Source organism: Rattus rattus, chromosome 4, assembly GCF_011064425.1.
Source record: "Rattus rattus isolate New Zealand chromosome 4, Rrattus_CSIRO_v1, whole genome shotgun sequence".
Lineage (NCBI taxonomy): Eukaryota > Metazoa > Chordata > Mammalia > Rodentia > Muridae > Rattus > Rattus rattus.
This window is the reverse complement of record NC_046157.1, coordinates 136,794,009-136,808,917: the sequence shown is the minus strand read 5'-3', so window position 1 is coordinate 136,808,917 and position 14,909 is coordinate 136,794,009. Positions and strand designations below refer to the sequence as shown.

Below are 14,909 nucleotides of genomic sequence, written 5' to 3'. Positions count from 1 at the left end.
TCCCACACCAATCATGAAAGTTGGCTCAGCTGTACAAATTGGCTGAACATCCTAACAAGCAGTTATGGAAATACAAAGAAAGGAGCGCTGGTGTTCAGCCTCAAGGAGAGGACATCCCGCCCTCCCACACAAATGCCCCACAGTTCAGAAGGCAAAGTATAAACTTTGGAGACATTGAGTTTCTTCTTTTCTTTTCAAAGCTTACATGTCAACTTTGTTCTCACGGGCAGAGGGGCAGGGGAAAAAAACCCAGATGTTTGTATAAAAATATCATTTTATTACATTCCACACAATACATTTTCAAATAGTTTCCAACATCCACAAGTTATTTTGACACACAGGCAACTGAGTAATGCAAAGAGTGTCACAGTTAGAGGGAGGGGATAAGAACAGGAAGTAAAAATCTTTAGGTTTTCTTGTTTTGTCGTTCTTTGGTAGATTTTGACCTTTTAGGTGTTTGCTTGCCTGCTAGTTTTTATTTTAAAGATAGGGGTCTTTTAAAAGATGGGACACCAACCTCAAAAACATTACTGGATCTCTGATTATGGTTTTAATCAAAAGCAGTGGGGACGGGGAAGGGATGACTTCACTTTGGGCATCTTCTTTGTCAATGGCAATGCTCTGCTTGTTTCGTTTTGTTTCTCTTTGCCTGCTTTTTGCCAGCAATAGGAGACAGCAGCTGCTAGCACACTCTCAAGGAAGGGTTCTTGTGAGATCTCTAGTAAGGCGAATGCTTTCTAGCCCAGCTGGCCCTTCACCTCATTCAAACACTCTTCCACATTTTAACAGTTGCCACCACTGCTTTGTCTTCTGAGAAGCAACGCTACACTGGTGCATGCACGGATTCATCTGTCCAGTCCAGTTTTCTTAGAAGAGAGTGCCGCTTTCCTCCCTAACAGGATATAGAATTTTGCTTTCTAAAGCATCAAGGCATGGCATTTTACACATGAGCTGCCCCTTTTAGATAATACTATGAAAGGTGCTGGAGTTGGGGGAAGCAGGAGAGAAGGGGGTTGGAGAGAGAGAAGAGAGAGAGAGAGAGAGAGAGAGAGAGAGAGAGAGAGAGAGAGAGAGTGTTTAAGCATGAGTCCTGGCTGAAGGTATCATGGGATTCACTATCTTCTCATCTGTGACATGTGCATGAAGATGATGCCACATGGGGTATCAGATGAGCTAGAGCAAGTTCACAAAGTGGCCACCATTTTCTTTGCTATACTGGATTGATTTTCTAGCTGTGGTTTTCTGATGCCTCAACAGGGCACCTGTAAGAATGTCAATCATTTGCAAGGAATGACTGGCCTTAAATGCTCAGCTAGTGGTGAATAAACAACTCTGTTTAAAAAGCAACAACAACAACAACAACAACAACAACAACAACAACAACAAAAACCCTTGGTGACAGGCACGGTGCTCTCAGCACTCAGGGCTGCTGCCCACCTCGAGCTCACCCTTCCTTCTCCATCTTCCGCTGAGGTAGGACACCTCAAGGTAGCCACACACTAGCCTTTCATCTTTTCTTTTCTTGGCAGGGCTGCTGTAGTTGAGACAGAATAGCTCTTTGAAACAGAGTAAGAGTGGGAGAGCAGTGTCCTTTCCGGAGGATGAAAGGAACCAGATGCAAAAGCTGAGAGTGTGCTGGAGGGACCAATCTGGCTACTCTGAAAGAATGCTGAACAGAATGCTGAACGGCTCTCTCCCAAGCAATAAAAATAAATAAAAAAATAAAGAATAAAATAAAAGAATCATTAGTATTTTGTTCTTAGAAGGTGTCTGGAGAGTCATGTGACCAGGCAACCATCTTGAGAGAATTGTTCACTTTCCAGGAAGCTTTTTTAGCTGGAAAGTAGAAAACAAATGGCTCCAAGACTGAGCCCTGGTATACTTGGAGTCTTCAAATAGACACTTTGTTGCGACAGAAGTGACTTTGCTATTTAATGCAGCCTTGGGCAACTTCTCTCTAACATCTCTCCCGGAGGATAGTTTCGGGGAGGAAATGTAGGCAGCTATGGGTGGACCTTTCCCACAGCATCTTCTCTCTGCCCGTGCTAGTGCTGCTGATGTCAGAGCAGCCTTTTGGGGTGTATTAGCCAGATGCCCCTAGTGCTTTAACCGGCAGCACGTGGGTTCATTTCAACAAATGATTCCTTTCTATTTTCTCATAATATTTAACAAAGTCAGGAGGAAAGCCACGTACTTCAGAAGCTATAGATTCAGGCACACATTAACACCATGAAAGGAAAGCAAATAACCCCCTTCCCTCATATTTCACAAATGCTATTACAATGACCAAAATAATACCAAAGAATACCTTCTTCCTCAACCCCATCCCACCTTAGGCTCAATGCAATGATGCCCCGGGGGGTGAGGAGACAACATTTGGGTCTTTCCATCTCCTCCCTCCTATCGTGCCCCCTGCTTGCAATTAAAACAGACTACTGAGTTTACATCACCCCAGGTGTGTTATTCTTTATGACTTATTCCACAACTGGACCGTCAGAGCTAAACATTCATTATGAACTTTTTATTCCTCTTCTTTTTTTTTCTTTTTTTCTTTTTATAAGGCAACATGAGACACATTTGCTTCAGGGCTGGAAGTAGAGATGACTCCATGCACCCAATGGCTGTTATCTTGTGACTTCAAAGACACCGGGAAACACAACAAAGGGGGTCATGTCTGAGTACACTGGAGGAACCGTAGTCTTGGGTCGGGTGACTTGGGAAGGGGATAAGGAAGGGTGCAGCCACACTGTATTCCGAATGGCCTCTATTTTTCTAGGTACCTGGAGATGACAATGACAGCCAACAGAAACCCAGCCAGAGCTAGATAAGGCAACAAAAAAGCTCCAATCTCTTCTCCAAGTAAACAAAATGTGTACAGTATATTATTTTCTTGAAAAGTACCCCAGAAGAAGTAACACAGAGGGAAGGGGCCCCTCTCTACACACACCCACACACTCCCCCCCTCCACAGTGAATCAGTCTCTCCCTCACAAATCCAACACACACACACACACACACACACACACACACACACACACACACACCTCTTCACATGGGAGTGTACTGTGTACATACATACAGGACCAGGTTCCCCTCAAGACACCTGGCAGCCTGCCCAGGAGAGGAGGGATGGGATAAGGCAAGGGGAGAAAACAACAGGGCCTGTCTCTGGAACAAAACCAACAGGGCCTTGGGTTGTGAAGTGCTTAGGGGCGGGTCTCTTCTGGGATTCCAGATGCAGCATTTGAGTTGGGTTTAAAATCATTAGAAAAGAGGGGGTGGGAGAGAAAGGAATAAAAGAGAGAAGATTAAAAAGGAAAGAATAAAAGGAAAAAATAATGTTAAAACAAACAATATCAGAGCAAGGAGAAACGGGAACCGAGGACCACAGAGAATGGTGGGGGCTAGATAAGAGCGCTCAGGGTTGGGGACTCTGGAGAGAGATGTCTGAGGGTTCACGCAGAGACTAGGCAAGGAGAAAAAAAGTGCAAAATCGAGGCAACGTGTTTGCAGTCTTTCTTGGGTTTTTTGGGGGGCGCTGTTCCTGCTTCGGCCCTCAGCAGTGCGAGCCCCGCTCTTGCTCTAGCTTAATGGTTAGGGTGGGCTCGACTGCCAGAGGGGTCCCGTTGGTGTAGTGGGAGGTTTTGTAGGTGATGGAGTGATCGGTCTTCTTGGCCGCATAGCGGAACCGGTGGTAGTGGAGCACCAGGGCCAGGATGACGGAGACCAGCACCAGCACGGCACCCCCGGCCGCCATAACGTAATACCAGTAGGCTGGGATGGGCTGCACGGGCACCGTGTCCACTGTGGGCTCGGTCCCTGGCGGAAGGGTGCCCCCTGAGGGAGAGACACAGAGAGTGTTGCTAGGCTGAGAGCATGCGGACTCATAAAAAATTAATTAAAAAAAAAGAAATAAAGAAAAAAGAAAAGGAAGAGAGAGAGAGAGAGAGAGAAACACTCATGCTTTGGGCCATATAGTAGGGGTCCAGGGACTCAGGCAGTGCTTGGCCTTCATATATACCAAGCCGTGTATAATCGGCTATCTTTCTGCTGGTCCCTTTAAGTACCTGGTACTTTATTCTACAAATGAGGAAACAGGCTTAGAGAGGTTCAATTTACAATTGCTGCTCACCTGGTATTAAATATGTTTCAACCACGAGTCCTACCTACCCTTACACAGCATTCTTTACTATTTAACCAGAATTACTTTACCATGTGTAAAAGCATTATAATTTTTCTCTCCTTTCCCTCTCTCTCTCTCTCTCTCTCCTCTCTCTCTCTCTCTCTCTCTCTCTCTCTCTCTCTCTCTCTACTTGCACACACACGCCATGCACACACACACACACACACACACACACACAATGATGCTACAGTATCTGCTGGTATTCAGATTGGTAGATTCTTCAAGTGGGTGGAAAAACCATATTTGGTATGGCTGGCCAGAATTCTCAACAATGTATTAATTAGGCTGGCTAGACTTGAAGGTAAATTCCACTTTGGTTTGCCAAGGTTTCTGTGCCCATTGAAATCAGCTTGGTCATGTCTAAACAGGTCAATTACTACTGTCAAGCAGTGACTAACCCGTCTTCATTTTTTTAATAGGATGGAGGATTTTAAAAGCAGATTGGATAAGGAGTTGCAAGGAAAGAAAAATATGAGCACAAAGCAATAAAGGAGAGTGAGAATCGAGGGACGGAGCGAGGGAGGGTAAAAGAAAAGAGGCTCATTCTTAACCGTGGAAAAGAGCAGGGAGAAGCAGGGGGTGGGGAGATTTAGGAGGCAACTGAGTTTACTGGCCAGCCTCTGGTTGCCATGGAGACACTGTAGTAGAGTTAAGCTCAGGGTAACTCGGGGGAAAGACTGGCTTGACTCCCACTCCATGCAAAGCAGTGCTACAACTTGATTCTCCCAAAGATTTACATCAGATGAGAATCTGGCCCTGAAAGGGACTAAGGCGTTTTTGAGCTTGCCAAAGGCAGACATGATCTTTACTTCTGAAAAACGATGTATGCTTAACCTATGAGAAATGCTTCCCAAGCTGCTCGCACCACGTGCTGGTGGCTCAAACCTGTTTCCTTTACTTAACCGGAGAGGGGCGAGCTGCCTATTCACCGCATCTATTTTGTGGACCCATCTCTGCTCACCAAGCAGGCTACTTTTCTTCTCTCCACCCCCGCCCCTACCAGACTTAGAGCTCCTGAAGTAGAGGACGCCAGACTTAGCCTCCACCGAGGAAGACATGCTGTGAAGGTGCCCTATAAATGCCTTATGAAGCAACTGCTGAACGGAAGTCCACACCCCAAGTTCTCAATGTTCTCCCGTTCCCACAGCCTGATCCCCAGATAGCTGAGTTATGCCAGATCCCATGTCTCCTCAGAAGTGAGAGAAAAATAAGAGAAATTTTCTGGGAAAATCCGATGAAGCCTGTCTTGCTAATCCTGAATTACTCCTTCCTTCAGTTTGGAGATCCCCTTCCATCAGGGCGCAGTCTCATTGGTACCTTGTAGGCCACCAGAAGTCCCACAATGTTGGAAGAGCTTTGACCAAGACAAGTTGCTTAGCACACAACTTGATAGCCATATCTGTGTTTTTAGGGTGAAAAAGACCCCATTATCCTACGACTCCTAAGGCTGTTTCTACTACCTAATCCTCTCCCATGTGACTGCATGATACTCCCTTTCCCCTAAAGTATTTTCATCTTCTTTTGTCTGTTATCTTGAGACAGGTTTTCACTTTTTAGCAGAGGCTAGCACATAATTCACCATGTAGCTAGCCTTAAACAATCCCCCTGCCTCAGCCTCCCAAGTGGTGGGGCTACCACACCCAACTCTGATCTCCATCTTTTAATTCCTTCATTTCTCTCCTCTCCTCTCCTCTCCTCTCCTCTCCTCTCCTCTCCTCTCCTCTCCTCCTCCTCTCCTCCTCTCCTCTCTCTCTCCTCTCCTCCTCTCTTCTCCCCTTCCTTCCCTTCCCTCCCTCCCTCTCCTCTCCTCTCCTCTTCTCTTCCTCCTCCCCCACATTGGTACAGAATGTAAAGTGAATAAGAAAAAAAGACCCCTCCTTTCCCACCAGAGCCCTCTTGCCTGATATTATCAGCATGACACCATGAGATAATCTGAATGACGAGAGATAAACGTTTTCCCTGGAGAATTTTGTATTAAAAAAAAATCAAGAAAAAAAAGTATTGAAAACGGTTCCTTGAAGTGGTCAGGTCACAAGTCACAGTCAGCTGATGTCAATGATGTCAAGTCCTGATTCAGGTCACCAAGAGTGTCTGCTGCTTGGAAACCACCTTGCTTCTGGATTTTCAGGTGAACTCATAACGATGCTGGGAAATGCCTAAGTGTGCAAGAGGCTTTAGATTTTACCAGAGACACCTTTCTTCTCCTGTAAAGTGTTCCATGGCTGCCCTTCTGATTCTGGTTTGCTGCGTTATGGGACCATCCTCTAATGAGGTTGCAGCTTGCCCATCAGAGAAAAGGCAGGTGGCAAATTAGGCAACAAAGCCCTCGCTGAGGTGCCTGACCACACGGATAGGAAGGAGCACAGTTACAGCCACTTCAGTTTCCTCTGCCTCACCTGGCCTCGGTACAAAAGTTTACTGCTCAGAACTAGAGCTGGGGAGGGAGGAAACCTCACGCTGCCTTGAGAGGGTTTCTGATGGTGCAGTGGGGAGATGCTCCTTCCTTCCGTAAGAGGCTAAGTCATAATATGGGATTAGCATTCAGAATCAGCTGTGTGAGCTGTCATCTCATCACCTCAGAGCTGTCCTGTGCTGTGGAAGACAGATCCCACTGTATGCCACAAGACTCCTCCTTCCTGCCAAAGAACACATAGGCGGACCTAGGCCTCCCTGCACACACGTAGCAGACGTGCAGCTTGGTCTTCATGTATCCCAAACTGGAGCAGGGGCTGTCCCAAAAGCTGTTGCCTGTCTGTGGGATATGTTCTTCTAGCTGGGCTGCCTTGTGTGGCCTCAGTGGGAGAGGATACCCCAGCCCCACAGAGACTTGATGTGCCAGGGTGGAGGAATACTCAGGGGACCCCCACCTGCTCAGATGAGGAGAGAGGGGATGGGGGAAGGATTGTGAGAGGAGGTGACTGGGAGGGGGACAGTGAGCAGAATGTAAAGTGAACAAGAAAAAAGGACTCCTCCTTTCCCACCAGAGCCCTCTTGCCTGATATTATTAGCATGACACCATGAGAGAATCTGAATGACGAGAGATAAACGTTTTCCTTGGTCACGTGTTTGGAAAAATGAGGAAACATACTATATAAACTTATGCTCTTAACCTGAAGGACTTAGAAAGGAGAGGCTGTAAGCAATAGTACCTTCCTTGTGTCCCGACAGGGAGTTTAGAGAGTTTGTAGGCACCCAGAAGGTTTCGGAACATTCTCCAGCTACAGACTTAATTCCAAAAGGCTCTGCCACAGCCTTGAGGGGTTATGTGCTCATTAGGCTGTGGTTTGCAAGTTACAGAAAAGGAAGGTAATAAATCAAGCAGGGTTAAGTCTGTACTCAAAAACATCTTTCCAGCAATGGGAGAAATCCAATAAATGCCAGATGGATGGACGAGTAGACAGATGGACAGATAGACAGACAGACATGGATAGATAGCATGGCATAGGAATTGGACCAATGTTTAGACGCCCTGGGGAATGCTGACTTCCCACTAGACTTCACAGAACACCTCCCGGAAGGTACTAGAAGGGCTTCCCTCTCACAGTGCCACATGGGAAAATAGAAAAAGATGGGCACATGAGGAGCTGGGCTTTTGTCTTGTTCACCCCATGTTTCCTATGGTGTGACCAGCCTATATCTTCAGAAATAAAGAGTCCTGGACTAGCTACACCAGCCTGTGAGCAAACACTGGATGAGCCATCAACCTTGCCCAGAGCTGCAATGTCTGTCCCAACTTTCCCCGTGACTGGTCTTAGACCATTTGCTCACAAATCTTTTTCTTTTCTTTTCAGTTGGAAAAAATGTTTTTAATTCCGCAACCGTTTTTTTTTATTAATTTCACCCCCCCAATTCTCCACAAAGTTTTCTCATTGTTTGAGATAATGAGAAACAGATACTTAAACAGTCAATAACTCCAAGTGCATTTGCAAGGTTGAGCAGGCTCCCATCTGCAAAAGTTCTGAACTCCCTGGAGGAGAGAGATGTGAAGGCTAAGAATTTGGGATTTTAGAAAGAAATTCCGAGAAGTCACACATGGGAAAAATGAAGAGAAATCACCTGTGAGCCTTCCATGGCTGCTTACATCTGTAAAACAGTGTCACTGGCTTACTGAATAATTAGGAAATGTGGTTGTGAGAAGTTTTCAGCATGTCAGCCCTTGGTTCATGGGCTTTACTTGAATAGTCTTTATTTTCCACGAGTCTTAAGTGGGGGATGTGAGGGGCTAAGAGGATGAGCAGTTTGAAAACTAAGGAAGAAGGCGAAGTAACACAGAGGGAAATCCTAGGCTGCTTGAAGAATCGCTTACTGCTGCTGAGTGACTGAAACCAGGTATACAAAATCCTCAGCTGACTGCAGCCCATTGTCCCTTTTTATAGATAAAGTTTTATTTGAACACTGTCATTTGTTTACACACTACTTGGGGTTTGCCTTTGTGCTTCATGGGTGGAGCAGAGTGCTTGCCAGAAAGGCTGTGTGTGCTCCAAAGCCCAGAATATTTATTATCTAGTCTTTCATAGTACAACTTTGCGGATTTTGTTCTAAACAAGTAAGGCAGGAACAGAAAGCAGCCTTCTCTTCCTTTCTGCCTCCCACTCTGTCTGAACCTGTCAGAGAATTGGCATGAGGCAGATTCACCAAGAAAAAAAAAACACAAAAAAACCCAAGCGTCTCTCACAGTGATGTTCACGAAATGTCACTGGGACCTGGAGGAGCTACCCAGCATCCCTGAAAGAATGTTCTGGAAGACACCAAGGGTGGGTCTCTCTCTGTACCTAAATGCTGGTTTATGCTGCAGGTGTGGGGGCCCTTTCCATGGCAGCTGAGAATGAACACAGCAGAGGGGACAGTTCAGGGGAACCGTTTCATCGGCGGGATCACGCTAACAAAGAAAAGGCTTGGATCCACTAGAAAAGCTTATGGAAGAATGTGGCCAGGTCTCCTGTGCTCTTTAAGGGGATGCTAGAGTTCAAAGTATCCCCGGGAAAAAGGTCTTTCCATGTGCTGGACAAGCAATTGCAGAGGTAGACTCAGAGGTTTTCAGTGAGCCTGCAGAAACCTTGGGGCCTCTCCACTCTGTCCTCTCCCTGTGCCTATGTAAAATGCCTCTGCATTCAACCCCTGACTGACTGAAGCAGACACTTCTCCTTTTTTGGAACTAAGGCTACATCTTAAAACTGAGGTTTGCAAGGCTGCGTTGTTGGAGAGAGATATTAGGGAAAAACACCTTTTGCTGCACCCTTTGACAGACTGTCCTGGCAGCTGCTTAGAGGCACTAGCGCGGAGGGGATGTGCCCGGCTTCTGTGACGGAAGAGGCTGGGTGTGCAAGCAAACTTCACAAACTGTGCCTCGGTGTCCTTTGGGCAGAGATGGGAGTCAAGCAACACACGTGGTTTCACACATCTCTCCTGTCCTCGCTCTTGCAACACCTAGCTTCAACTAGGCAGCTGGGGCTGGGGGCGGGGCAATGGGGAGGACCCTCCCATCATGGCTGTCTATCTGGAGCCCTGGCGGCTTCCGGGGATTTAGTGTGCTTTTCTGATTTCATCTGAGACTTATGTGCATGAACTCTCTCTGCTTCCTTAGAAGCGCTCCAACGAGACAGCGCTGTAGAAAACAGGGAAGCCGATGAGAAAGATTCTCTGATGGGGCCATCCAGTCCTGTATGCAGCCAGGGATGGGGTGTCTTACTGGCAGGCAAAGTTTTGGGGTGGAAGGCAGGTCGTGAGAGTTACAGCAGTGGTAGAAAAAGAGATGTGTGTAAAAAATGGCAGATCGGTTTGTAGGACCCAAATAAATTAGCTCAAAATCGGAGGCATGAAGTCAGGTGCTAGCCTGACCTCAGCTTTACCCTCCGTGTGTCCCCCTTACAACAATTCCCAGCCATAGCCAGAGGAAGGACAGCCTTTAATGATCATTTTCTCCTGGTTGTATCTGGATGAAAATTGGGGGGTGGGGGTGACAGAGGGAAGGCACACAGTGGAATCCAAAAGATGGAGTACAGCAGCCTTAGAAATGGTTGGAGAAGACATGTTCACAACCATGGGACTCAGAACATATGGATACTCCTCTTAGGGCCCTTAGTAAGAGGGTGGTTCAGAGGACTGTATCCCAAGAACACCTTCACAGTGCAGCCCTGCCTGGGTCTCCATGATTTCTGGATGTGGTCTGCCCCTACTGCATTCAGAACACACAGCCTCCGCAGGAACAACAACTCTTGTCTCTACCACAAGCTCCTAAGAATATTCACCTGGGCAAGAGCCACAGGATTCTGATTGTGGGCATTATATATTTTTACTGACTTCTTGCTTGTTGCCTTTTCTTTTATAAAGAAGAAAAAAAAAGCACCAAGTAAGAGGAAACAATTCATCACCTTAATTATACCGCTTCTCAGTCTTTCTCCCCTTTCCCTTTATATACGGTTTTTCATTTGTTAAAACTCAGACCTTAAGAACAAAGATACATGACGCCACCATGTTTATAGCCACTGCTTATGAAAGCAAGCAAGCAAGTAAGCACACCCAAGTTACATTGTTTAAAGTATGATTCATCAACGACAGAAAGATCTTTTTAAAGACTGGCACGATGACACAGTGTTTTCACTTTCTCTGCCTCCTCTTTCTCTGCACAGTTTCTCTGCCACACTAAGTCACATCCAGGTACACAGTCTACACGCACGTAACGAAGCAGAAAGCGCAATGCCATTAGACTAAAAAGACAGAGATGCGTGGCAGGAAGCCAGCGAGAGGCTGAAAATGAAGGATACTTCAAACTAAGAAGGACCCAGAGCACCCACCAGCACACGTCCAAAGGCCACTTTTGTGTTTCCCTAAAGATCCACCAAGAACACACTGATCTCCCGGACTGAATAGGATTACGTTTGCTGCATGACTAGTTTATAATAAAAAGAAAAACAACCCTAACTCTAAAGGCATAGGAGCAGCACAAATGGCGATTGTAAGCGGTGTCCCTACATCAGCTCTTGGTACTTGGCCTGCTCAAATCTGATTTACTCTGATTCTCTGTTTTGAGATTTTATGTTCCTACTGTCCTACCCAGGAAGAGAACAAAAGCCGAGTCTCCCAAGCGGAGACCATTTGTTTGAGTAAAGGTAGAGGCCTGAGAGGAGGTCCTACGCCCACAAAAGCCGAGTCTCCCAAGTGGAGACCATTTGTTTGAGTAAAGGTAGAGACCTGAGAGGAGGTCCTACGCCCGGTCCCAGGTTCAGCTGGCTAGTTAGTACCCAGGAGCATCACAGAGCGTCAGTGTGGTTGAAACTTCTAATTCCCACTGTGCTCTTGGCTCTCTATGTTCTTCAGCCAAGTCTCTGCCCCCTAAGACTTGGTTGCCTCCTTGCCATGTCTGCATCCGTGAGCCAATGATGGCCACCAGAGCCCTGTCTGCACAGCCCGAAAGCATCAAGAGCATCCTGGGAAGTCTTACCTTCGAGCCATGAGCCCAGTGTTTATTTAGCCTAAGTGCACATTTGCCACTCAGTTGAGACTTTATTTATATATGTTTTTACAGGCGAACAGGCTTGGGTGTGCAGCCTCGTGCTGTACAGGACTTCGAGGAGAGCATGTGTGCTTGGTTTGTTTATTCTCTTAGAGCAGTGCAGCCCTCAGCTGCTGTCCTTGTCAGTCACGACCAGACATGGTACGTGCACAGCTTTTATAGTAGCTGCCAGCCGGTCTTGAACTGGCCTTTCGGGGAGCTTTGAGGCTCAACAGCCCACAGAGAGTCAGGAGCAGGCTTCTCTTCCCCAGCGTAAACATTATGCTACATCCTGAAGGCAGTCCAAGCCGTTCAGTTTGCACACTAGCTTTCCTGGTGGGGCTTTGCACTTGCAGCTACGACCCCAGGGAGCAGCAAGATGCACACATGGGCACACAATAGATACTTCCAAACGTGGTGGGCAAGCAGGGAAGAGCATCGAAACATATACCGGCCTCTCTGTTCTACCGCGTCCCCCATATTGCTTGTCTTAGAGCTAAGGGTGAGTGGCAAATTAGGCCAGATGACTTGGATTCAGGGAGCCTATCTAGGTGTCAAGCCAAGGGCTCGTCTCTTTCTAGTCAGGAGCTGGACAGGTTAATGAGAGCGAAGGTGAAATGTGGAGATGTGGGGTATATAAAACCGGGAGCTTATTTTCAAAATGCTCACCGAGAGGGTCAAGCCCAGTCCGCACAAACAGGGTGTAACAGCCCTCTCAGAGCTGGCACCAAACAGTTGCCTGGGACTAAGCACTGGGTGAGGTCTGTGAGCAATGCTGTAGCTGGGCCAGTTGCAGGGGAGCACTCCGCACTTAGAGGGGTCACCGAGTGTTCAGCATTAGAACTTGGGCAGCATCAGCAGCCAGACTGACTGAGGAGGGTGAGCGTAAACCTCGCTGCATTTGGTTAAGCACAAACATAACCTTTGCTCCGGGCTGGAAGCCCTTGCTTCTTTTCTTGAATGAGGAGAGCATGCCAATTTCCCTCTTCTTTGCTTTGTTCTCTGTTTGCTTTCTTAGGGAGAAAGCATCCCTTTCTGGTCAGAGAATGTGCCTCCTTGCTCTGTCTACCAGCTTCTGAATTCAGCACCTTTCACAGCCCTCCTCAGGTTTTTTTCCCAACATCAACACTAGAACGCCTGGTACTACAGTAGTCTCACTGAGGGTTAATCTTCCCACAGCCTCTCCTTTCTCACCACTCCTGCATTTTCAAACCTCATTGCTCCCGAGTGGACAGTGCAAGGCTCAAAGGTTTATCTGTAACCTATTTGTCTCTATTACAGGTTTCTAAACTTTAATTAAATGAGAGACGTTGAGGATCTCAATCCCCAGAATCTATGGGTGTCGCTGTCGCCACCTAGTGGTGAGAAAGTGAAGCACTTGTTTTCTCCTGCAGGCTTTGTTAAATTGGGAGTTACTGCCCCAACCCACCAAATTCATATCACATGGAAAGAGAAAAAGCCATGTATAACAAACTTTTTTTACCTTTAAAATCCTCACCTGCAAAAGCTGAGATGGGTTCTGAAAGAAAAAAAAAGAAAAGAAAAAAATTGAGTTAGATAAAGAGAATGAATGAATATGACACAGCTGGTCTGTTAGGTCACTTGGCAATACGCTACAGAATGTGGCCCACCTCCTGCATGTTTTCTAGACTGTGCCTACCATCACCACGGGGCTGAGGCGAGTAGAGAAAATGCTCAAGTTGCTTTGGAACAAAAAGTCCTTCATAGGGTAACAGGTCCCCACGGCACTGTAATCAGCTACTTACCGCTGATTACTTTCTCAGACCTGGGATTAGTTTTAGATGCCCAAGCCCTGAGAGTTGCCTGAGGGACTAGGGAAGTCCCTGTTGCTTCTGACATCACTAGGCACAGACACCCAAGGTCCAACAAAAGCACTTGGTAACTTATTACAGCAACTCTGCCGGCTGGGATCAAGTCCTAGTCCTTTTCCCTGTCTGGGGAAAGATCTGTGGCGAGGATGGGTGGGGGTCAGGGTTCCCTTAGGGATCCCCCACTTCAGGATGAAGCCTTGGGCAGAACTGTGTGCGTTTCAGGAGAGCTGGCTCTTAGCACTTCTGACCAAAGAGGGTGTCCTTAATATGCTGGCCCTCAGGTGCGCCACGCCTAATCTTACAACTCTAGACTCTTGGGCATTAGAAGTATTAGCTTGAAAACAAAATGTAACATTGGGTTTTTTTATGCTCTAATCTGCCCCCCGCCCAGTTCATTCATGTGAAGGAACAGTGTGCGTAATTGTGTTATCGTTCTTATATAGCACGTGTACCATTTTTGCCCATCACTGAAGGCTTCCATTAAACCCATCAAACCTTTCCAGCATGTAATTCTGACTGGCAGGCACTCTTGTCCTCTAGCATTTTCTTTGCTTAAAAATTGGAGTCTGATGATGGGGTCTCGGCACCCCAAAATTTCACATACTTAGTGCGCATCTATTTCTGATTGGGCGATGGATACATAAACCTTCACCTCATATCAGAACCCTCCCACCTACAGCCTAAGTTTCAACCAAGCCCACACTTCACCTCCCACACAGACTGGGAAGTGTTAAGACAACAGTTGCTTCCTTCTGCATAACCCAGTCCCTAATGTCGTGTTTGAAACAACCACGAAGAGGGAGGAAGTGATGGAGGAAGTCACATACCCATGCAGTTCTCCAGTGGGACATCGGTGCTTATCCGAATGTCGTCGATGGAAATCTCTCCGGATCGCCCTTTCCCGATCACTCCCTCGAACACGATCTAGAGTCAGAAAGACAAGAGCCATGATTAGCCAATCTTCCTGGTTCATCCACTGTAAAGATGTCCAATTTCCTTTTCACAGAAGAGCGCGTGTGCGTGCGTGCGTGCGTGCGTGCGTGCGGTTTTATTGTACCTGGTACACATCTGTGGCCCACATGGCTACATCTCCTGAGATCTTAACTTAAAAAGAGTTGGTTTGAATCAATTACATATCTGAGAGGATAAGAAAATATAACAGGTTGACAGATGTTGTTGTCTAGTAACGAGAATATACCGGTTAAAAGGACCACAATGGAAGCATCCTTGAGGGAGAAGGGTGCTGAAATTTCCCTAGCTATGTCAGAGGTTCCTTTCTTGTGCGTCCTTCAATGCTTAGTGCAGGTATTTGAAAACTCAGAGGACATGAGCAGGTGACAGTAATGAAGGAAACACGGCCCTTAGGTTTGCACTGCCTTCTGCATGACCTCTCCTTGCACTCT

At 46.8% G+C, this 14,909-nt stretch overlaps 1 protein-coding gene across 2 annotated transcripts in view; it reads right to left on the bottom strand.

Annotated features, from left to right (window-relative positions):
- Positions 1–14,909, bottom strand: part of Nrp2 (neuropilin 2) — a 112,943-nt gene that overhangs the window by 16,065 nt on the left and 81,969 nt on the right. Inside the window, exons 14-16 of one of the 2 annotated variants that reach the window (XM_032901198.1) lie at positions 14,334–14,430; positions 13,158–13,193; positions 257–3,836 (exon numbers count right to left, since the gene is read on the bottom strand). In XM_032901198.1, coding sequence (XP_032757089.1) covers positions 3,556–3,836; positions 13,158–13,193; positions 14,334–14,430 — 414 coding nt within the window. In that variant the 3' untranslated portion in view covers positions 257–3,555. Of the gene's footprint in view, positions 1–256; positions 3,837–13,157; positions 13,194–14,333; positions 14,431–14,909 lie in introns of those variants that run through there. The other variant, XM_032901197.1, reaches the window with a different exon arrangement.